The sequence below is a fragment of the Toxorhynchites rutilus genome, chromosome 2, assembly GCF_029784135.1.
Source record: "Toxorhynchites rutilus septentrionalis strain SRP chromosome 2, ASM2978413v1, whole genome shotgun sequence".
NCBI classification, from domain to species: Eukaryota; Metazoa; Arthropoda; class Insecta; order Diptera; family Culicidae; genus Toxorhynchites; species Toxorhynchites rutilus.
In genome coordinates this window covers 329,742,803-329,768,615 of record NC_073745.1, presented here as the reverse complement: position 1 = coordinate 329,768,615, position 25,813 = coordinate 329,742,803, and the positions used below count along the sequence as shown (strand labels likewise).

Sequence of the window (25,813 nt, the reverse complement as noted above, 5' to 3'; positions counted from 1 at the left end):
CGTCCTCAGTAAGGGTATGATTTTTATATACCACTGCGTGCGTGCGTAAAGCGCTCGTTCGAACTGCAAATGCAGCGTTCGTTTATACGCACACTGTGAAGAGAGGAGATTTTCCAATTAATCCCGGCCGTTCGTAATTTATTAGGTATAAATAAGCCATTCGCGATTTCTAATACTTATTCTTGCTCCAACTAGCAAGCTGTCGGCAGTTTCTATGATGTCACACATATCGGTTTTGCTCGATACAAAGTTCAAGATCCGTCTGGTAGTTTACACTTTTTCTAAACGAAGTTTAATGTCTAGTGAACCAATTCATGAAATAATATGGATATTGAATGAATAATAGATACCGGTTATTATTAGCGTTGAAAGATAAAAGGAACTCTCACTGTGGAAATTAATTTCGATCAGCATGACACTCATATCATCATTTAATACGACCGCGAAAGGTTGAAATGAGAAGGTTGAAAAAAAAAAGTCAAATACATATACATAAGGGTGCCAATGAAAACGGTCATCTCGAATTTCCAAAAGTTACCCCACAAAAAATGTTCATCACCTCGAAGAAACACCCTATGCCGAATTTCAGCTCAATCGGACTTAAGGGAGAGTGGCGCAAAGCGGGGAAAGTTTTAGTTTTTTTTGAAAATCGAAAAATCGCCCAAGGGGGGAGTAAAGGAAATCGGGGTTTTCGAAAAAAAAAGTTGATGCCAAATGTCTTAAAATTGCATGAAACGTCGAGATCTAGTGTCATCTCGAAACAAATTTTTCTGTTCAAAATCGACGCTTTGGCCCTTTTTTCGGAGTATGAAACGAAAAGTATGATTTCGGGTACAAATAAAAATAGTTATCTCGATTTTTCAATCGGAACTTGCTACAAAATGTTGATTTGCATGATGATATACCTATGCAAAATATTAGCTCATTCGGACTTCATTTACTGGTTTCACAAACGTTAAAATTTGAGTTTTATTTTAAACGAAAAATCACCAAAAATCGAGGTTTTGAAAAAAAAATGTTTGATGCTAAATGTCATAAAATTGCATTAATCGCCGGGATTTACAGTTACCTCGAATTTTTTTTTGTAAAAAAATTTTTTTTTGGCGCTCGCTCGGTTTTTCGCCCGAACATTCGATTTTTGACAATTTTTTTTAGATAACTGTAAATCTCGACGATTAATGCAATTTGAAGATATTTGGCACCAATTTTTTTTTAAAAACCTGGATTTCCGGTGATTTTTTGGTTTTCAAATTTTAACGTCTGCGACACCAGTAAATGAAGTCCGAATGAGCTAATATTTTGCATAAGGTATATATTATTGTATTATTTTAAGACATTTGGCATCACAAAATTTACTCCCCCTTGTGTGATTTTTCGATTTTTAAAAAACTCAAAATTTGAACGTTTTGCACCGCTCTCCCTTAAGTCCGATTGAGCTGAAATTTGGCATAGGGTGTTTTTTCGAGATGGTGAACATTTTGTATAGGGTAACTTTTTGAAATTTTAGGGTCGATTTTTTCCCATACATTCATTGGCACCCTAATATACATATTCAAAGAACCGATACTTTTCGTTGGTTTTCGCTCGCCGATACCTTTCTGAGCAAAAGGGTAGTGTAAGAAAATGCATCTACTGTGTTTCTAAGCCATTTGTTTTCTTTTTCTTTGACAAACAAAATATTTTTCAATCATGATCTACAGTTCCAGAATAAAATGTGGGCATTGCTTTATGTTCTAGAGCTGAAACCTTTAATATTCTCTCGTTCAGTTATCTAGATATCACACTTATTGCCATCCCACAAAGAACAAACTTGGATCAAATTGAATTGATACGAGACGCTTGAGAATTAATCCGATAGCACCAGTTTTTTTCCCCTGACGTCGAACCACGGTCTATCGCCCCAGGCTCAATTTGAGTTACGTTGTTACGGTTGATACAGGTATGTGATTTCCTCGTAACGATGTCCACACACGGTCACACATTATTGCATTCGTTTTATTTGGTATTTTGTTTTGTATCATCCCCGCGTTCAAACTGCCCATTCGGACGGTAATTTGCGCCCATAATGGATACTTTTGCTATGATTTTTAATAGATAGGGCCATTGGGTGAGCGTCTGATCATTTGTTTGTATCTGTGGACTATGTTTGGGTATTTGTATGTGTGGTATGTTTGTGTGTGTTGGGGATTCAATGGTGAAACAAAAAAAAGGCCACCGTTTCGCACAGTGGAAGCATTATAACGATGATTAAATAACAGCTCGAAGATGAATTATAGGGTAGAAAATAATACCGAAAATGATGGAAATGGAATGGCATTATTGGCATGGTGGGGAATATTTTATGATGAGAAGGGGCTCTTCAACGGCACCAATTCTGAAACGACCCACTGTGTGGATCTTCGCTCCACCCCCTCGTGAAACTGGCCGTAACTGGCATTGGTGTAGCGCCGAATGCATGAATAAATAAAATGTGTCACGATGCAAAATTAATAAACGAAAAAAGCAACCGCTGGGCTAGGTAATGGCTCGCATCGTCAGTTGTAAAAATAGCAGTCGAAGCAGATTTTTTTTTCGCCGTGCGTTCGGTACTCGTTCAGGTACTCGCACTCTCTCTGCTGAACGTAATTAATTGAATCTAGTTCGCAATAAATCAAGCGTTGCTTTCTCTGTTTTTTGTGGTGATTCTATTATTTGGGTTTATTGCAAATTTTTCGTTGTTAAAGCAAAAATCAAGAGGCAGTCAAACAATCGATTCTACAATGGACTTTTACACGGGAAATCACTTCCCACATTAGCTGCTCGAGTCGACTGAGTGGATTCAATCAAATTACATTAAACCAATCGATGCGAGTGCCTTCGCATCGCACAACGGGGAAGCGGAAGTTCAAACGCCGATGCGTTCCAACCAGCCGCCACCGACGCCGCCGCCCAGATCGAAACTACGATTCCCGATACTTACCAAACCAATAAACAATTTCGCCTATGTTGCTCCTAAGCTATCAATGGTGCCAATATCGGCACTCTGGCGAACTTTCGCCCCCAATTACAGTCGTACCGGGTGAGAGGAAGCGAGATCCGGGCTTTATCCGTATAATCGGTTGACGGCCGCTCGATTGGAAGAACGTCGAAGCCATAAAATTATAGCATTTCGCATCGCATTTCAAACGCCATCCGTCGCTCGTCGAACGTCAAGAAGAGCCTCAACCCTGCTGCTGGCAAAATTAGAAATGAACAATTCCCAAACAACGCGCAAAGTCTCACTCGGCTCACGCGCCGTCGCCACCCCCGCCTAAACCTTCCAATAACCGATGTTAGAATTAGTAATGAAAATGTAAATTTGCCCAAAACCGAAACATCATTCAAAATACATTCCCGTGTGCGAGAAATTGCTCCTCGTTGTTGACCAATGATCGCTTTCCACCGCAATGGAAATGTGGGGTTGTTGGGTTGGGCAGGCAGTTTGTGGTGGAAGTTTGCGCCGTCGGGCACATTACTTCCAATATTCACCGAATCACACCCGGACAATTCAAAATGGACTGGACTTGGCGCGAAACGGAGAGAGAGTGGATTCACCGGAATACCGCACACATCCCACACACTGCAATGCTGCGCTCACTACGACTTCCATTTGTGATGGCCAATTCCAATTGGTAATTGCTGGCGCAAAGTAATGACTAAATTTGCATTATCGATTTGGTATAGGCGAGAGTGCAGGGGGCATGGTGGGGACGGGTATGTGTCTATACATGCATATTTATCCGACGCCTCGGTACGGTACAGCACTGGATTAGCCGTATTCAGCCTCCGACCGTTGGGGTTCGTACCGGTGTTCGAAGAGCGTTTGTTCTAGTTTTTCGCTGTTTGGGTGGATTGGGTTGGGGAGGTCGATGGTCGAATGCGTTTTCAAATGTAGAATTATAGTAGCGATAAATAATGGAGGAGTTTTCACTGGATATCGGGCAAAAATGAGGGCCTGTTTACAGCAAATAAAGTGTAATTGATGCCATGTTTGAAGAGAACTGCGATTAACTGAAGTGCAATAGTGGCGGTTCGCGGAGAAATTGAAACCTGATTATGCTGTCACCGAAGGTGTCTTCCATCCGAGCGAGAGGAAGTTAGTTCCAACTGTGAATCCTCGTAGTGGAAATAACGGGTGCCATGAAAGTAACGGATAAACCCCTAAGCCAAGGTGTGACGCGACTCGTGCCAATGAATGAATGGTCGAAGGGGTTTACTTCAATATCTTGCCACTAACGGAGCTTGCGGAGTACCAGGGCGCTCTCCACAGTACTTTGTGCCCTTACTGCATTAAGTAGGTCTCTGATGCAGTTTACTTCCTTTACCGCGCAACTCGATGGACCCTTATGAATAATCCCAACAACAACAAAAAAAAGGGTGGGTTATATCTATGATATAACCGCAAGGTTTACGTGGGACTACCTTAGTGTAGCAATCATTCGTTTGCATTGATTAAATTTTTGATTGAATGAAACAATTCCCGAATTTGATTGAATTCAATATATTTGCTTTGTGAGTAAAAATATTGTATAATTCCATATAAGGTCAATTCATGCATTGTGATAGATTATGTTCTTTGTTACTAGTAAATTTAATGACAGTCCTTTTACGAATTATCAAACGATTATTCTCTTTTACGTTTCCTTCTGAAGTTTGCATCTCTCAAGTGTACGTATTTCTTGAACCGCGAATTTGCTTGATTTGATGAACTTCAGGCACTCAGTTTCGATTTTGACATGTACATTGAACGCATATTGTTTAATCAATATGCGTTATCGTAGCAAACGGTTATGAAGGCATATCCTTCAATGTAATCTTGAATAACCGAGCCGAAGCGTTGCGTTCGTATCTGCTTTTGTAATCCGTGTTAGGAAAACACTTTTCGGAGTGCAAAAAAAAACATGCGAGTGCAGAAGTACCCTCGGAAGACCGTTTTAAGGAAACATATTCTAGTTTGCACGAAGGCAAGCGAGTACAAAAGTACTCGCAGTTTGCATTTATTTGCTGAGCCCATTTCCCCAGATATCTTGGTTTGAAGTCTGTGTTAGGGAAACACATTTCAGTCGGAACAAAAATGCCCCCGACTTTCATGTATTTGGAATGCCAATTACCCCACGTTCCATGTATTTGAAGTCTGTGTTAGGGAAACACATTTCAGTCGAAACAAAAATACCCCATACTTTCATGTACTTGCAATACCGATTTCCCCAAGGCTGCTTGGTTTTGATGGCTGTGTTAGGGAAACCGTAGATCGGCCAATCAAAATGAGGCAGTCAGGGCGTTTAGATAACGCTTAACATTTTACAATTATTCATATGTTTAGCTAATGAAAAATAACATTTTATCAATAGCGATAGAAGCGTAGAAATATTCCCTATCAATTGATGCAAACATCTTTCCGATCCACTAAGAAATGTTCGAGTTATAAGCATTCGGAATCTTTCATTTTTTCCTGCATGTTCTGTGTTTAGGTTTTCATTTTACCCCCATATACTCCGGTTAGACGTAGTCCCACGTCAAAAAAAAAAAATGGGGTGAGTTATATCTATGATATAACCGCAAAGTTGACATGGGACTACCTTAGCTTAGTAATCATCTGTTTGTATTCAATAAATTTATGATTGAATGAAACAATTTCCGAATTCAATTGAATTCAAATATTTGCGTTGTGCGTAAGAAGTTTGAACAAATGCCATGTAAGGTCAATTTATGCATAATGATAGATTATGTTCTCCGTTACAAGTAAATTCATGACAGTCTTTTTACGTTTGGTATGATGCAGAAGTACCCCCGGCTTGCATGAATCAACAACTTCAACTTCTACTTTTGACGTAGGACTACGTCTTTGATTTCCATAAAGGGGGGGGGGGGGGTGGTCACTCTACGAAAAATGTAACGTTTATTAGTAGTTTTCAATTGCATATTACGCAGAATTGTTTGTTCTTGCGATATATGTTATAATATACATCATTAGACGGGAAATTTATCCAACTTTGTTTTTCGCCTGAGACATCAACAGTGAAAATAATAAAACAAGTGAGTAATTTAACAAATAAAAGAGGCATGTTTTGCGAGCGGATGCGAAGCTAACTTTCAACTTCGCTCCCATGCATGTTATATGCAACACAAAATTGTGTGCAATAATTTGTTTCGTCAAACAAATTCAGTGATCAGATGCAAAATTTCACGCATCACTCAAATTTCATGCAAGATTTCATCAAAGCAACGAGGAAAGTGTCACCCATACAGTGATCGTGATCGTCAATTCGGCCGGGAAATCAATACAATTATCGACTTTTACTCGTTAACTGGACTGCAAAACAGCAAAAGCAATATTTTAAATTGAAAATGACATCTATAGTTGAGACATAACTGACGAACATCTTAACCGAGTGTCTTCCGGGCAACATGGGCTATTGTACAGCGAAGAATGATATCAATACTAGGAGGATGACAGCGATTATCATGCGAGGACTTATAGAGATCGACATGACATCGCATCACAAAAATGAAATATTAATTATCTTCATGAATAATATTCATAATTCTCAATGACTCAATTTTTTCTATGACAGATTGAGCAGTAGAACCAATATTAATTGACTGTGATAGTCTACAAACGAAAATTATTTCACCGAGATAGATACTGCTCCCGATGCCTTAGAATAAGACTAATAACAAGAATAAGACAATGGAAAGAAATCACAACACCATAGTTATCCATCAAAAATGAAGGAACTTCATGATTTGGTGTTTATTTTACCACAAAATATCACAAAATCGTAAGTATTTTCAACTTGCTTTTTGTTTCTCCCTATAAACTTTATATTCAATGTAATCAATGACGAGATAATTTTTTACCGATCCCCATATATTCATTTACCATTTCACCCTGTTATGTGTCACACTGATATTCATTACATTAAAAAAAATTACATTAAAAACAGCTGTTCTGAACAATCACAGTCCTACATCAAACTTCCGTCCGTGCCCCTAGGCTCAGACCCTTCTACTTTTTATACTATAGTGGCTTTAAACTTAAAAGTTCATTCGCCTCTAGTGTCTGCATGATTTTCCCTGATTCCTAAGTTTAGAAGACCGTGTTAGGGAAACATACTCTAGTCTGTGTTGGGGAAACACATTTTAGTCGGAACAAAAATGTCCCCGACTTGCACGTATTCGCAATGCCAATTTCCTTTCTCTCCATGGATTTGAAGTCTGTGTTAGGGAAACACATTTAGACGGAACAAAAAAGTCCCCGACCTGAATGAATTGCAATGCCAATTTTCCCATGCTCCTTGGATTTAAAGTCAGTTTTAGGGAAACGAATTTCAGTGGGAACAAAAGCTCCCCTTACTTTCATATATTTGCAATGCCGATTTTCCCAAGGCTGCTTGGTATTGAAGTCTGTATTGGAGAAACCGTAAATCGGGCCAATCAAAACGAGGTAACATTACGCTTAACATTTTGCAGTTATTCACTTATTGATCTAATGAAACATAACATTTTATAATTTTATAATTGAAATATTCCCTATCATTTGATGCAAACATCTTTCCAATCCAGTAAGAAATGTTCGAGCTCTAAGCATTCGAAATCTTTTATTTTTTCCTGCATGTTCAGTGTTTAAGTTTTCATTTTACCCCCCATATATTTCGGTTAGACGTAGTCCCACGTCAAAAAACTTTTAGGGTTCCGGCAGTCCGGAATCTCTAAGGTCCAAAAACCTTGGAAATCTGAGGTCTTCTGGAACTAGTGGCGCCAAATTCGTGGTTCTACATTAAGTTCAAAGAGACGTCATCAGGGATTTTGGTAAGGAGAAGATTCTACAAGGTGAATCTTACAAATCCCCGAAGGTTGAATATCTGGCAGTTCCTAGGCCAAGCGGTCCTGTCTCAGCGGCTATCGCAATAGGTTTAGAAACTCTCCATAGTGTACCAAACAAACGGTCAAAACTAACGCAGAACACTAAGGTTCTGTGAATAAACCTTCATCACGCTAGAGCAACATCGACTGTTCGGTCTAGGAGGTTTATCAAAGACGCTATGATTTAGCTCTAATTCAAGAGCCTTGAGCCCACAAATGAAGAATACTTGGTATTCAAACAAGTTCATGTAAGTTATTCTACGATGACAACCATGACTCTCCAAGAACTGCTGTCTTAGTAAATGCAAATATCATCATCGCGACATAAGTTGAGCTCTCAACCACCAAGGGAAGACATAAAAATTGCGTCGATTTATTTTCTTAGTGACGTTCTTGAAGCTCTTCTCCAAGAGGTTGCTGCAGGGAAGTCAACAAAGACTTCATAATCGGCTGTGATGCCAACGCTCATCAAACTTGGTGGGGAAATTCTGACATAAACAGACGAGGTGAATGCCTATTAGAATTTATCTCTTCGAACAATATTGACATTGCCAATATAGGTAGGAACCAACGTTTACAAACGCTATCAGACAAGAAGTCCTGCACCTAACACTGTGCAGTACGCTAATTTCTTAGAAAATACACCACTGCCACGTTTCGGAAGAGGCGTCTTTGTCTGATCACAGACATCTTCTTGAATAGCGTTCACGTTCCCTGTGGAACTTTTTCCGTCTCAACGTATGCATTAACTAGCGTCATTTAGTAATACTGAGTTGAGATTTCTTCAGCCAAATAACACGCCTTGAATGTATTCCGAGGGGCAAGCTCTAGAATACGCGTGACCACAGTGCAAGTCGAAGGAAATTTCTTTGACGAAAAATCCCCCGGCCAGAACGGGAATTGAACCCGAACACCCGGCATGATAATGTGATACGCTAACCACTCGACCACGGGTGCACCAGACATATTATTTTTGAATGGGATGGTGGCTTGACAGTACAGAGAGGATATCGTGATCCAAAAAAACGTGAACGTGTGTTGAAGAGTGAGCTGAAGTAATGGGAAGACCGGGAAGTGACGGCCAACTGGATGGCTGTGCAATCTAACTAGTCAGTCAAAAAACTATGGATGGGTTATACCTTTGATATAACCGCGGGGTTGACGTAGGACTGCCGTTGGCTTAGTAATCAATTGTATTTCTTCAATTAGCAATAATCCCACCTCGGATGTTCCTCATTGAGTACGATATCGCCGCTGCGTAGAGCTATTTTTGTGTGTATTGAATAAATTATTGATGAAACTAGTGAATGAATGAAACTATTTACGAATTCAATTGCAAACGAATCCCAATTTAAGTCAATTCATGCATTATGGTAGTAGTTATCGCAGCAGATAGTTATCAACATTTTGCCCAATAATCAAACGGTATACGTAGAAGTTCAGTGAGCTGGCGACATGAAGAAATATCTTCCAATGCAGTCTTGAACAATCGAGCCAAAGCGTTGCATGTGTACCCGCTTTTGTAGACCGTGATAGCAAAACGTATTCCGGATTGTATAAATGCTTGGTGGTATAAAAGTATTGCCGACTTGGATGTAACTGTAATGCCGATTTTCCCAACTTCTTGGTTTCAAATCTATATTGGGAATACACATTCCTGTTTGCAAAAATGCAAGCGAGTTCAAAAGTACCCGCAGCTTGCATCTATTTTGCAATGTCGGTTTTCCCAGACTTCATGGTTCGGAAATCTGTGTTAGGGAAACATTCTGATTAGCAGAAATACATGCCAGTACTAAAGTACGCGCAGCTTGCATCTGTTTTGCAGTCTGTGTTAGGGAAACATTCCAATTTGCAAAAACGCAAACGAGTACAAAATTCCCCGCTGCTTGCATCTAATTTGCTATGCCTATTTCCACAGGTTTCATGGTTTTGAAGTCTGTGTTAGGGAAACATTCATCCATTCCAGCGGTCGTACCTCAATCGTTGCGCAATCGTTACTGAGTGGATTTCCGAGCGGCACTCGCTTATATACCGATTGGTGTGATTTCAATAGCCTGTTTTGAAAGCAATTTTAGGGCTATTGAAACAAGTGTTTGATTCAAAAAGTAACAAGCATATAACGCATAGACATTTTATCTTTCGAATAAAATGTTTATCATACCGTTTCGTTCAGTTGTTTAGGAGTTATTAATGCTCAAAATTTCGTTCTCCGGCGTAACGCTTTCGTTTTCGAAACATTGAACTTACACCCCAATATAGAAATGAAAGACATAGTCCTACGTCAAAAAAATATCAGGCCGAGTATTAAAATTACTCAACAATTGCTGAGTCTTAATAAGAAAGACTTCACTGGCCTTATAACAGGACACTCTCCGAGTAAATACCATCTCAAAAACATAGTTTTTGTGCAAGATGATATTTGTCGCTTTTGTAATGCCGAAAGCGAAACCTCGGAACATTTGCTCTGCAATTGCGGAGCACTAACAAGACGCAGACTTCAACACCTCGATAAGGCTATTCTGGAGCCCATGAAAGTTTGGTCTGTGTTGCCGAGTAGGATTATAAATTTCATCAGACAGATTATTTCTGATTGGCACCTATCTTGTAATAGCTTTCAGTCTACTTCTTTATCAATAAGCAGTAGATAAGCTTGAAGCGTAGTAGAAAAAATGGGGCATACCACAATAGTTCCAAATAATGAATGCAGTGGTTCACACCCAACAAGAGAAATAATAATAATAAATGGGTGTCATCCATCCAAAAACAAAAATCGCGCTCTGATTTTTTTGTGTTTCAATTTATTATTACATTCCTGTTAGTATTTTTTTGCAAATCGAGAAAAATATCACCGTGCCAAACATTGAGACAACCCAATCAACGAAACTGGTGTGCTTGTTTTTTGTGCGTGCAGGAAAGAGGTCCAGAACTCAGGAGGACGACGTTGACGGACCCATTAGACCACCGTAGTCGCCGACCAGGATTCGATTCTCGGGCATGACATGACCCATAACACCTGAGCCAGCGCGGGGGCACGAACGGGGGAAAGAAAGAAAAAGATGAAAAAGAAGAAAGAGAGAGAAAAAAAATAAACTAAATAAGGCAAACAATAATAAATAACTTTGAAAAGGGTTAAAAACAATCAAGCAAACAGGAGGGTTACGGAGGAGAACATGGTAAGAGTGTAATTAATCGAGAGAAAGAATAAAATGAAACCGGGACACTCCGAATCCCCATCGGAAGTTGATAAACGAGCGCGGACAGGAAACGGATCTGTATCCACCGAGGGAACCACTCGCGCTTCAATCAATTGCGGCCATACTGTCGCATCTGGAGAGGCCCAATCGATAGGAAGCCGCGGAAGAGAGCGAGCCTACGGATAGCTTTCGCCGCAAGCGCTGTTTCGCGCAAAAGCACACCAGTCAGCTGCCGAGCTGCCACTCCAAATGTTTGCCAACATTCACGGTAATAGCGCTCACACGCACTAACAAACAAACAAACAAACAAAAAAATCCTTCAATACTTCCACTGAAGCAGAAAGCAATTGTTGACTCTTTTGGCTGCTGCATTTGAGTTCCGCAGCATATGCAGCTGAATATTTCGAAGTACCGAGCCGTAACAACGCGCGCAAAAAAAAATCGACGGACTCGAATCTGGGTGAAAGTTTTGCCACCCCCGCCGCGATGGCTGCCACTCTGCTTCTTCTTTCAGTCGGATCTCGCGAAGTTGTACACACACACACAAACACAGGATTGCTGCACCGAGAAGCGAGTCGCTTGTGTGTTTTATTTATTCATGTATGTACGAATGAGAGCGTGCGGATTTTTTCGCCAGAAATAGCACGTACCTACACCTAACCTTCCTCCCACATGGCATTCAGCATTCGCTTTCTGGCTTCTTGTGCAATTTACGCTCGGTCCCGCTGAATTCAAAGCCTTGTTACCCCGCCCGGGGGCTCGTTCGAAATAGTGGGCTTGGGTAAAGTTTTTGGTGGTCAAAATGTGTACTGTTGATCTGGCACTGTTCTAGTGGCTTGACAGAATATTCAATTGTTTGCCAATTTGGGAACACGCTCGTAAATCAATTTGAGAGATTCGTAGACCTCATGTACTTTGAGTTTAAAGCTTTAGAAATAACAGTAGATTCGGAAACTTTCACAAGTCTAAAAAATGTACTGTAATATATCGATAAAAAATATAAATCATGAACATGTTTTACAAACTCTAAGCAAGCTGTCTGTACGTTAAATTCGAATACCGTGATAAATGAATAAATAACAAAAGCACATTTCCCGTTGACTAATTTTGCAGTTTTTCGTCAAAAACTCAACCGCCGAACGTGCTTTGCTGCAACAAGAACTGGCAACAAAACACAGTAACAGTTCGGCTGAAAAGTTTATAAGGTTGACGTCTAGATGGTGCCTCTTGCAAAAATCTACTTGACTATCACAAAGCACCATCTTTCAATGGATACGTGTCAAAATTTGACAGCAATCGGTCGATTGGTTCGTGAGTTACAGCATTGAGAGTGAAGCAACTTTTGTCATTGTGAAAAAAAGAAAAAAAAGTACAAATTTCGTGTGTTGATGGCAAAATTGCATGAATTGGGCTTCGAATTGCTTCCGCATCCACCGTATTCTCCAGATCGGGCCCCCAGCGACTATTTTCTGTTCGCAGACCTGAAGAGAATGCTCGCTGGCAATAAATTTTAGACCGATGATGAAGTGGTTACCGAAACTGAAACTAAAAAACAAAACCGAAGGAGTACTATAAAAATTGCATCGAAAAGTTGCAAGATCGCTATAATCGCTGTATCACCTTCGAAGGCAATTATGTTGAATAATAAAATTGAATTTTGCAAAAAAAAAAAAAAAAGAAATAGTTTTACTGTGTTACCTTATGAATTTTTCAGCCGAACTGTTATTATGAGTTTGACATGCAACTCGCCAATTATAATCGGTATGTTGCTTTCCAACCCAGTCGGAATAGAAAAAAGAACACGTCAAAGTCAATCAAAATTTTAAGTAATGTTAACTATACTCTCTAAATATCGCGGCGTGACGCACGGGATGATAACATTTACAATCACTGGAAATCAGATGATAAGTAACAATATTGTTTGGACATGCAATGTATGGAAAAGAAAATACGTTGGAAAACGTTCAGACTTGCAGAAACAAAAACCATGGGTTTTTGGGTCACGATAACGTACTATCTCAAAAAGGCTGTCTTTGTGAACGATTTTCTTTGCCAGAAACTCAACACTCAAGAACAACAGTCGTTAGAATCTGACAAGTCTGCGACTGACTGACTGAAGGCTAATTACCACATGAGGCAAATCGTTTTCAATCTATAGAAGGTACAAATGAGTGTTCGATTTCTATGCAGAACTACGTCTTGAATTAGAGGGCCCAATCAGAAAACATGTCATGTTTCTTTTTCTATGAAATAGTTTTAACATTCATGAAACTTTTAGCTGGAACGAAATATACATATTTTCATGATTCGCAACCCAATTTCTTAGAAAAAATGTATATGTGTAGCACGATTTTAGTTTAAATTGACAAAAAGCAAAAGCATTCCTATTTTTTCCATAGATTGGTTCTCTGTTCTTCTGTGTTTCATAAACTGGGACGAGAAATAGATTGTTTCTTAGCGTATTCTGAAAATATACGCAAACTTGTTCATTGCGGAGAGATAAAGAACGCGAACTAAAAAGCTATATCATTCAACATAATTTTAAACTTCTACGTGAACCATGCCTAGGACATCACCCTTTTTATATATTTTTATTGCGAAAAACGTGAAATATATTTTTCACTTTTTTCTGGAATATTACAAAACTATTTTCGTTGAGAGCGGTCATCAGCTGTCCCAAACTGAAGTATACAAAAAGTAGAGGTAAAATGTAGCTACAAGAGAATGCGAGACCCAATACGATCTATACCAAATTTTCTGACGGCAAAACCTTTGGATTAACCCTTTGCGGTTGTATTAAAATTGAACTTGGTTGTCATACTGGTCGGAATTATTTTTATTTGAAAAAGCAGTGATGTAAAACTTGTGTGATTATGAGAGATTAAGAAGATTTATTTAATTTTATGTAAACTTCAGATAAGTATTTAATAAATAATGTTTTTAATGTGTTATTTTCATTTAAAAAATATATAGTATAATTCGTATGATATCCTTCGACAGTCCCCAAAATGCACTTCAGGTGTTCGTATGTATCACCAAAAAAATTAGTTTGTCGTCTTCTGGCTTTAATATTTCTGTTTGAACATGCATAACAAAGCTCTTTGCCTTATAATTGTTGCATAAAGTACAAGATTAGTATACTCCCTTTCTGTGGTGGCTGAGAGCAGACAAACGACCGCGAAGGGTTAAATGCGGATGTTTCCCAACGATGCTAAAAATTTTTGGTTTAAATCGATACAAATTAATACGTCTTATCAAATATTTTCTAAACAACTCAACAGGAAGTAGACTGCACCTTGGAAGCCTCAAAAATGAGTCCGGACAGTAATGCAATCTAATAAAAATGATCTTTCTTGAAAAATTTTGTCATTAGCTTGATTAATTGAAACACGACTACATTCGATGACTAATGACTGGAACAAACAAACTTAGTTGGACATCTTGACTTTCATCGTTTTGAAATTTGACCCGAGAATTTCAATTACATATTGAACCTCTGTCCATATAAACCGGTAGAAACATTAGACGATTTACTCAGAGTAATGAGAGTTTTGAAGAATTTGACGAGCAGAATCCACCGAATTCAACCTGAATATCGTAATCATTCACCGTATTCTTCTGATTTAGTGATTTAGCACCCTGTGACTTTTATAAAAAATAGGGTAACGAAGGGTTGAACGCAATTTTTCAATACAGCCATTCCATGCCAAATCGATATAGTGGTTCTCAAATTTTCGAGAAAAGTGGTATATTTGTTCTTTATTGCAAAATATTAGACCCATTTTTTTTAATTTTTCAATAGGGTGCCCATTTCCATTTTAGGTTTGTCCGAGAATTCATTTGTTCGCCTGTATGTTTTTTTTGTATTTTTTCTTGAAAGCTGAGGCTTTTTTAGATAAAATATCCAAAAATCAGAGATGTATTTTTTTTCGTTTTTGAGTTATGATTTTTCAAAGTTGTTAAAAAAAATTAAAATTTTCCAGCTTTTCCAAAAATGCCTTTTTTGAAAAAAAAACATTACTTTTGAACAACTGGGCCGATTGAAATGATCGACATATCAAATTGAAGCCTATGATCTAGTGTTTTTTCGAAAAAAAAATCACACTTGCGACAAAATGGAGCGCTATATTTTTTTATATTTTTCTTTGGAAGCTGAGGTTTTTTACATAATACATCCGGAAATTAGAAGTGCGTTTTCTCCGTTTTTGGGTTATGATCTTTCCAAATTGAGGTGTTTAAAGTCTTTGTTCAATATTCATATGCAACTAGATTAGATCTTTGCGACTAGGATTCAATTTTTCCGGAAATTTTTTTTTCAGAAATATTTTTTCAAAGAATACTAGACCATTGGACTTAATTTCATAAGTCGATTCTCTAAATAGGTCCAGTAGTTAAAAAGTTATGAATTTCAGTCATTTTCAGTTATGAATAGTCATTTTCGGAAGAGAGGAGAAAAAAATATTTTTCGGACTGTCTGTTGACTTTGAAAAATCAAAAAGAATAGAAAAGATTTTTGGACATGTTATGTTAAACCTCAGCTTTCACGAAAAAATATAAAAAAGATGGCGCCATTTAGTGGATTAGAGAAACAGAAACAATAAAAAACAAATACAACCAACAATTATGAAAACAAAATCCAAATATTTTTCCAAAAAAGTTTGGCTTTAATTTGATATGTCGATCATCTGAATCGGTTCAGTAGTTCAAAAGTTATGAATTTTCGAAAAAAAGTAAATTTTTGAAAAAAAGGTGAAAAAATAGATTTTTCGAACCACCCTAAAATGGAATTGGGCACCCCATTGAAAAAAAAATACGGGTCTAATATTCTGCGATAAAGAAAAAAATATATCGGTTTGGCATGGAATGTCTGAATATGGACTTTGCATTTGTATCGGTATCAAATCGAAGTAAAACGTATTTTTAAGTTGGAGGAAGCAACTTTGAATTATAAAATGAATAATTATCAAAGTAATTTGTTTAGAAATTCATTTTTCTTTTTTTATATAAATTTTAAACTTCCGAGTCCATTCACCTTTAGCCTTGGGAAAGGAAATTAGAAAATTGTCAATGGAGAGTCCTGGGATGGAACTCACTATCGCTCGCTTAATATGTGAACATGTAACCCATTTAGTCATGAATGCCCCCTCAATTTCATTAAAGAACACGAACATTCTTTTGACACACGACTTATTTCGGTTTCCGAACCAATTCCCCATCATTTGTGGGAGTTTTCAATATGCAAAAAAAAAAAACTGTGGTTGGGGCTTAAAGAATACTCTCACATGCTTTTCATCATGCCCATCAGGGACGGTGATTTTGACGTAAAAATCGGCAGGTGGTGGAAACGAGTGATGGTTTTCGTAGATACACAATTGAAGACCACAGTTGACCTGAACCGATCTCGAAATAATAAATACTTCAGGCACGACTGACAAAAAAACGTTGAAAGTGACTCAATAATCCATTTACAAAATCAATGTAACGGAAGTGAGCACCATACGAGTTGGAACCGATAATAGTTGTAGGGGTAGTGGGGGCAAATTGGTCCAGGGGGGGGGGGCAAAGTGGTCACCAGCTTTTTAGGTAGTATAACTATTGATTATAGATGCCGTATTGATAGGCACATTATGTTTGAAGAATTTAATGGCTTTTGAGTCACCCTGTACTTCAGTAGAGCTGTCGCATGTCAAAATAGCAATAAAAACAGAAATTTCTCTTTCGATAGCCATTCGGCCGTAGTTCTGTGCGCATGGTATCTAAGGAATTTCTCGTGAAATTTAGTTTATTCAATCTGATATGTTGGACAAATTATCAGTTTGAACGACTGTCCACGTATTCTAGGAGAGGTGAACAGATATTTTGTTTAATCTCAGCGATTAATTAGCATAGAAATTATTTTCATGTTTGGGGGCAAAATGGTCATAGGTGAATAACAAGTTACAATGTTCTGTTTACTAAAACTGATATATCTCATCACATTCTGCTCTTGAAGAAGATCCTTTTGTGGCTTTGACCCTGGATAAATATGCCACTCCAACTAAACCAAGCCTCATTATGCGGAACGCTATATGTTTCTTACTACGCTTTTGTATGCAAGAGAAAATTCGATTTTTCACCTTTTTTTGACGTAGGACTACGTCTTACATTAAGGGTGCCAAATCGGAAAACAGGTCACGTTTTTATGAAATAAAGTTAACGTGAATAACTGTTTTTGCTGCGAATGGATTTTAATGATTTGCATACCAATCGAATCGGAAATTTTCTAAGATTTGTTTGATGTGCTATACATTACAATCCCATAGTCTGTATATGGTTTAAATTGATGAAAATTGGAATCATTCCCATTCCCCCATACATTTGTTCTGTCCATTTGTGTGTTTTCCCGAACAAAGCTGTCAATAACGGACAACTTGTGCAGTCGCTAGAATAGAAACAACGAAGGGGGATAGCGAAAAGAGAATATTTGGGAAGTAAACTCCACTCTTGCATAGTGAGTAAACTGTCGCTGGCGTATAAATACCAGGGGTTAGACATCAATTGAATATAGGCTACCCAAAATCAAAATCAATATGGCGTCATTTGTTTATCAACATATCATTTACGAGGATTGAAATCGAAAAATGTGCTGCTTTATTCTAACTGCATGAGCGATATTCATATTTTGGTTTCACATGGAGGTGTTCACATTTAACATGGAGTTTAAAGTTAGCCACTATTCGACTATATAACCACACCGAGTTGTACACAACAGTAATTGATTGAACCAAAATGTCAGTAAACCGCAGCAATATTGGGTACACTGGCAATACGAGGGATTTGACGTTTTAGTCGTACCCCTGATAAATACTGCATCTCCTCTAAGGAGAATTCTCAGAATCTTTCTGCGTCCGAAACAACAAAGGTTGCTTATTCTGCTCGTCTTGTGTTTTATGTTTTCCCTCGAGCTGTGAACGCTAGCGAATATTTCACATGAAGTGAATTTCGATGTTTCTTTTTTATCGCTGCAACTGTGTGCGTGATGAAGATGTCTCTCGTTAAATACTTAGTGCAAAGCGTGCATTGATATGAAGAAACAAATTGCGACATATGACCAATTAGTGTATTGTTCTCGCAAAACCAAGAAAGAATCGTTGCTTATCGAAAAGATTCTACAAAACCACGTGAGTCTTTAAACTTTTCAGGGTCTCCGGAACTTTCTACTAAAGAGTTATTTATGGAACTTCGACGCATTCGCAAATATAATCCGAAATGATAAACCAACAAATTAAAAAAAAAAGATTACGTAGTCCTACGTCCTAAGCGGTCGTGTCTCGGATACAACCCCTCGAATTTTTTCTAATGATGAAAAGTGTACTATTTTGAATTTTTAAAGTAAAATCCGTTTTCTATCTTGAAGAACAATGAGTTGAACTATAATATTCTTCGAGAAACGGAAATTAAATCAGTATGTGGTCGCTGGAAATGGGCATATTCCTTAGGGTGACCACTATGCCCCCACTTCCCTTCTTCATTTGTTTGCTTATAAAAATCTGAATGCTCAACACTTGTCTTGCATCAAACCAATTCAGAGGTAAGACTGATTCCATTGATTTCTTCTGAGTCGAACTAAATTCGGAATTTTTCTTGTAAATTAACTGCTTAAATCTATGCAAGCATTAAGATCAATACCCGATCGGTCAAATATTTTCTAACATTGGATAACATTAAGCTTGGCTATTCTGGCTGTCTGGAACCAAAAACAATCGTGATATTATCTCCCGAGCAAGCAGAAGCAAGAAGTGAAAAATTACACGGTATGTGAAATATGTTTCGGGAACATTAACGTAGTGAACATAAACTTTTGAACAATAGTTTATTCAGTCAATATTGATCGATTTATTATTATCAAAGTAGATTCCTGCAATATACTTTTTACATCGATTTTTCAGTCATCATCATTGTTCTACGCTTTTTTTCGAAGCTGTGAACCACCTTTATGTCATCAAAGGATTTTATTCCTACTTTGCCTTTTTTTTTTTCGAAAAACAGAAATGTCGCGAATGCCAATCAGATGAATACGGTGGATGGTTTAGAACAGAAACGCGGTTCCAAGCTAAACATTGATCCACGATCAGTAACTTGTTACTCATATTTGCATTATCGTGAAGAAAGGGCCAATTTTCTGAATGGTGATATTATGAACGAATTAGAGGGATTTCAACCATCAAATACCTCAAAACTCTAAGATTATATTCCCTCGTTAAACTGTAGCCTCAACCCCTTGTTGCAAAGTTAAACGTTTCAAAATCAAATTCAATCCCGAAGTCTTAGTTATGAGAACTGCACGTAGTCTTTCTCAAGACCAGAGTTCATCATCCCTTGGCTATCAAAATCGAGGCGACCCTCAACTGAAGGCTCTGCCATTACCGTTAATGGTCAGGATCACCACTTGTAGCTGATCGAAATGGAAGGGTAATCTAAAAGTTTCATATATGAATCATTTTGAATCTTTTTGATTTGTAAACAATATTTATCAATTATTCGGATCGCTGAATAAAGTCGTTTCCAGTTGATGTTTGGCCGCTTCTTTCTAGTTACTGTAGCGCCTCTAGTTGTCGTGTCAAGCAACTAATGACCGGCTTTTGATCTGGGAGGATTGCGATATAAAATTCTTCAGAATTGAGGCACGTGTTGAAAAGGGTTGAAAAGTTATTACGCGAGAGACGTGAGAAAATCAGCACACTTAAGATAAAACCCAACATGGTCAGGAACAATGATCGTCAAGGCTCTCAATTTTCCAAAATCGAATGTAAATACTTTCCTCAAACATTACCGGGAAACATTGACGTAGAATCGCGCAAAGCAAATCAAACGTAGAAGTGGAACATAGGACCGGAAACTACGAGCGAAGATCATCAGGGCAGTCCGGAATATATCTGAGATCTCTGGCTTAAACTTATATCCCCGGAACGGTTAAAAGTATATTAAATAAGAATTTGAGAGACAAATTGGAAATAGTTGTTCGAAATTAGATAGAAAAATATCCGAAAAACAATGAAAGACCATTCCGAAAAATATGTATTCTTAGTTCTCAACTTTTTTATGATGTGATGCTCCAGTTTTTTTCCTTTTGTGTGATCTTATATAAAATAGACACATTTCTAAATACCGCGCCCTTCACACACACACACACACACACACACCGTGGAGTTGCCGGCCTAGAATAGCACTTCGGGTCTTGGTCCCTGTCCCTGTCGTATGAGGCGACTTATCGGGTGACAACGCGAGTAAGGGCGCGGTAAAGCCTATTGGAGATTGCACGGGGGAAATACCGTGTACAGGAGCAACGCAAGGAGTGCCAAGCACATCAGGATCGACGCCAGTAAGATCCTGATTACGACATACTGGTTACGACATGGAAAATGGACACGTTACGGAAACGATTTCAACACGACGCTGAAGGCTGACAGTCGTACTATCCTGTTCCCTGAGTAAGGAAGAGTGACACCTTCCTGAAACGGCGTGTGGGCTAATAGTGCGATTGCCCCCGTCCCGGTAATAACTTGGCAAGTCTTCGGGTACGTTCGATGCTCGTCTAGGCTCAGGCACTAGGTACTAGGCGTCAGATGTCACATTCCTGACTTGCGCTGATCTGGCTCTGAACACGGTCCCCATGAAGGACCGTGTCAACCCCTGCATGGCCTCACTGCTTGCATAGATAACCATGGGATCACTGATAGCGACTATGTACAACGAGCGGAGATAGCGGCCCGAAGTTGGGACCCAACAGACATGAATACCTTCGAACAATTCAACAGACGAAACGACGGGAATGAAGACACACCAACAGGAGAGGCGAGCGTGTTCGCAAGGAGCGGTAAGCTCCAGAGATCACCAATTCGCAACCAGACAGCCATAGCGAATCCTACAGGACACCAACAGGATCCACAACAAGGAGAGAGTAGCCTGATACAAGTGCTAACGCATAAAGCCAACACCACCACTTCTTTAGAAGGGCTGCAGGTCGGGAGGTCAAGCTTGATGGAGGTCAAGAAAAAAGTGAATGAACTCTACGAGTTCATTAAGGACAAAAACAATGCCCATACTAAGATAAAACATTTAGTCACAAGCATCAAATCGGCCGTTACGGCTGCTGACCGTGAACAGAAGGAGATGATCACGCGAGCAGAGGTTGTCGAAAAAGCACTCGCTGAAGCAAGGGTGAAGATGTCCGTCGAGATACAGGAGACGCCGAAGACGCCACGAAATCCACGATCGGACAAAAGGAAGAGGGATACCCCAGGGGATGAAGAAGACCTGAAGAAGGTTAAAAATGATAACCTGGGAAACAAAAAGGAAGGTGAAGGCAGTGGATGGCGCACTGTCGAAAAACAGACGGAGAAACGAAAGAAGAAAGAAAAAAAGAAGAAAGGGGTGCAGGAGACAAAAAAACCTAGGCCCCGACGCGAGCGTAGTAAGGGAGAGGCCCTGATCGTCGAGGTGAAGGAAGGAGTGAATTATGCATCACTCCTACGGAAAGTGAGGGACGATCCGGAGTTGAAAGAACTGGGAGAGAAGGTGGTGAAAACCAGGCGTACCCAGAAAGGAGAGATGCTCTTCGAGCTCAAGAGGGATCCGGCGGTCAAAAGTTCAGCCTTCAAGGAACTGGTTGCGAAGTCGCTCGGTGAGGAAGTGAAGGTGAGGGCTCTTTCCCAGGAATCAGTGATCGAATGCAGAAATCTGGACGAAATCATGACAGACGAGGAGCTAAGGCGCGAGTTGATAGAACAGTGTAAGCTGGACAATACACCAATGACGATCCGTATGAGGAAGGCGTATGGTGGTACGCAGACGGCGTCGATACGGCTCTCAACAGTCGCAGCCAATAAGATGGTAGAAACGACCAAAATAAAAGTTGGCTGGTCGGTTTGCTCGCTGAAGATGGTGCCCCGGGTGACCATTGGCGCTAGCTGTCTTCGAGCCAGAAGACGCGCTCAGAGAGCACGAAACAGTGCCGATAGAGAGGAACGTAATACGGTGTACCGAGCAGCTAGAGCCGCCTTGAAACGGGAAATTACAATGAGCAAAGCGAACTGTTTTAAGGAGCTGTGCCGAGAGGCAGATGCCAACCCATGGGGCAACGCGTATCGAGTCGTGATGGCGAAGATCAGAGGACCTGTGACGCCCGTCGAATCGTGTCCCGAGAAGCTGAAGGTCATTGTGGAGGGTTTATTTCCGATGCATGATCCTACGATATGGCCACCGACACCGTACGCCGAAATAGCTACCGAACGTTCTCAAGTTTCCGATGAAGAACTGGTAGCAGTGGCGAAGAGACTGCAGGTAAAGAAAGCGCCCGGCCCCGACGGAATCCCCAACGCGGCCTTGAAAACGGCGATTCAGGCGTTCCCGGACATCTTCAGGATAGTGCTACAGAAATGCCTGGATGATGGTCACTTTCCTAAGAAATGGAAGATCCAAAAGTTAGTGTTGCTGCCAAAACCAGGAAAGCCCCCGGGGGTACCAACATCCTATAGGCCTATATGCCTGCTGGATACGCTCGGGAAACTCTTGGAAAGGATTATCCTCAACAGACTGACGAAATGTACGGAGAGTGACCATGGTCTGTCAAAGATGCAGTTTGGATTCCGGAAAGGCAGGTCCACCGTTGATGCTATCCGGACAGTGGTTGAAAAAGCAGAGAAGGCATCACAGCAAAAGCGGAGGGGCGACCGACATTGTGCTATAGTAACGATCGACGTGAGGAATGCTTTCAACAGCGCTAGCTGGGAAGCCAAACACACACACACACACACACGCACACATATGAAAATATAAATTAAATTGTTTGTACCAATACAAACCCATCCAGTTATGAATTGGTATTATTTACATGTTATATGACATATGGCAAATTCATTTGGCCTGTCGAAAATTGGACAAAGAATATTTGATTGAACTTGGTTAGCACTTTTATGTGTTATACGTATCCAAAATTTGTCCAATATTTGCCATGAAAGTCCTGTGCTCAGAGGCTGAAAGCTTACTTCAAGGTGTAATTAGCAGGATATTCTGCCGAAATGTTATTCAAAAGTGAAAATAGAGACCATCATATTAATGGAATAGCAAATGACAGCGTGGACCTTATAGTTCGACGTGGATTTAGAAATCGTTTCGAAATTGGTTTCTTGGGAATTATATAACATTGGCTAGTTTTCTTGCTAATTCTCTAACAAGCAGAGAAGAGGAGTAGCTATACAATAGGAATGATGCAGGATTGTATAGTTTGTTCTCGTAAAAACATACATCCTCTATCCTCGTGATACTTGATCTTCAACTAATTTTCATTACAATTATCATTACAGAAAGAATAAACTGTTGGAAAACTTATTTTTAGATTACTTTTGTAGTATGGTTGTAATCTTTTAACTGTATCTTAGTTTTACTCAAAGTTGAGTGAAATGTAATTGAATATAGGTAGCTGGTCACGTTAGATGCGAACAATGGTCACGATGGTCAGAATTGATCGGTGATAAGTAATTGCAAATATAATCACTCTCGTTGCGTCAAATTATACGCAGAGTGATTAGCTGTGAGAGGCAGTAATTAAAACCATCGTTCTATCGGATGTTAGAAGTGCACAGAAATAACGGAACATCGAAACTGAATATTGAGTTGTCTGTTACTTGTCAATTTTACGAGTTGTTTCATTACATCCTCAATTGATAGATGTCCCGAAACATTTGATCCGTATGTAGCTTTTTTCGGCAAACTTACAATTGTTTCTGGGTTAACGGGTGTTCCTGAAACTTATCAACCCCCATGTTATACAATCACTTGAACCCCTCCATGTTGTATTGAGGTGAAAGTCAGTGGATAAAAACCCGAAAAAAATAGTTCATTGATAAGGAAATCGGTGCAAATCATCCAGGACCTACATGACCAACCTATATGAATAAACCCTGGTCGGATCCGACGAACGCAATATGTAAACATCGAGCCTTTCAACCACTTCTTCCATCACCATTTGCAATCGGCAAACACCACTGATATGTGCCAATCAGATAGCCCTGGATAGAAACCCGTTTTCCGACACCCGTTGCCACAGTGTTGAGAGACCTCTGGACACCCGATCTCTGCGCCAACCCGACTCCACCGACACGAGAGAACCACTTGGAAATATTTCATCGGTACAAATAACTGCATCCACTTCTTCTCCAACAGAGCGTGTTCTCGTTGAACATTGTGTTGTGTGTTGAATTGGTGCTTTTTTCCCCGTTTCGTCGTCCCCCACTTTGTCTCCCCTCTTCCCTGCCCATCCGTTCCAGGGCCCCTATTTCGTGGTCTTCCACCGGCAAGATATACCCCCCCCCCCTACTATATTGGCACACAGGTTATACAACAAAGCAAGGTGCGCACAGGCGGCGTGAGGTGGGGTGGGAGATGGAAATGGATTCTGCTCTCAGCACTTTTTTTTTCGTTTGAGTGTTAAAAAAGATACTTGATATCTTTATGTTTGGCCTGCTCTTTCTCGGTGCAGCATCCCTCCCCCTCCTCCGGCAGGGGGAAAGCGCCAGCTGAGAGAGATAAGCACAGGATGAACGGGAAAAAATTAAAGCGGAAACATATGTAGATTATGCTTTTGGTATGTAAATTCGTGTTTTCGCTATTTTCTTGGCCGGAGAAAAGTAGTGCGACGCGGAAAGAGCTGCATTGGCTGCTGTTGCTACGTAGCAATAAAGTTTGTCGGTTCTCTTTTCGCCGCTATCTTCAATCAACTGTGGAAAAGACAGAATTTCGTCAGGTTTGGTCTGTTGGTATTTTGCTACCTCCGAGGGCTGATCAAAGGATATTTCCGACACGAGACGGATCATTATCCTGTACGCCACCTGCTACAATTTATTACTCAATCAACACTGAACGTCCCACATATATTCGATCCCCGGCAAACATGCAACCCGGCGGAAGTAGCCGTACAAATTTTCCAACAACCCGAGGTAATTACTCAATTAGTTTATCTGATCCAAATTAAAACAAACACTCTCAGGAGAGCACTTAACAGCGATACCTGCCCTCCTCCTTCCCACGTGTGCAATCCTCTCAACCGGGCAACGAAAAGAACAACAGTGTGAACAAGCTCCACACACCCATTTGGGGCTAAGTTTTGCCATGTTCGAACAAGTGGGGATGGATTCGGGACGGGTGGGAGATGTGGTGGTGCGGACTGGTCACGCTAACAATGTCTAATTAAAATGCAAATCCGCATACCTCCGTCGTGTCGTTCGCCCGACCAGGCAATACTTGCCTGGCGGGGCCAAAGGCTTCCATACGTCAGGCATCCGCCGGTCGGCCCAAAGGCCGCCCAAACAGACAATAAATCATATCGTCGATGGTGGTTATAAAGGGCGATAACACGACCACCAATTACTGCTCATAGCTGAGCACATACTCCGGCACGGGAAAGGAACGCGCGCGCTCGCTTGCTTGCTGGCCATGTATCTAAAAACGGCGGTCAATCGGCCGATGTTGGGTGGGCATCGTTTAAAATTTTATTATAGCCAGACATGTTAGAAGCGCCCGGTCTCACGACGACGGTCAGTTTGAGTTCGGGTGTAAAATGGTCCGAGTCCCTGATCGTCCTGATTGCAGACGGGAGATAGAAGCCACGGTGTCCACGTTGGTGGACCATCTTCTTCCCAGTGTGGGACAATTGGCTGGCCTAGCGAGAATATATGGGGCTTGGTTCGAGATCCGCC

At 40.0% G+C, this 25,813-nt stretch overlaps 1 protein-coding gene across 5 annotated transcripts in view; it reads right to left on the bottom strand.

Moving 5' to 3' along the window:
* LOC129769306 (RNA-binding protein Musashi homolog Rbp6) overlaps positions 1 to 25,813 on the bottom strand; it is a 1,713,766-nt gene that overhangs the window by 44,334 nt on the left and 1,643,619 nt on the right. Inside the window, exon 13 of one of the 5 annotated variants that reach the window (XM_055771465.1) lies at positions 1,458 to 10,897. The exons of the other annotated variants lie outside the window; for them this stretch is intronic. Within the exon in view, the coding sequence (XP_055627440.1) occupies positions 10,812 to 10,897 (86 nt within the window). The 3' untranslated portion in view covers positions 1,458 to 10,811. Of the gene's footprint in view, positions 1 to 1,457; positions 10,898 to 25,813 lie in introns of those variants that run through there. 5 annotated transcript variants of the gene reach the window in all.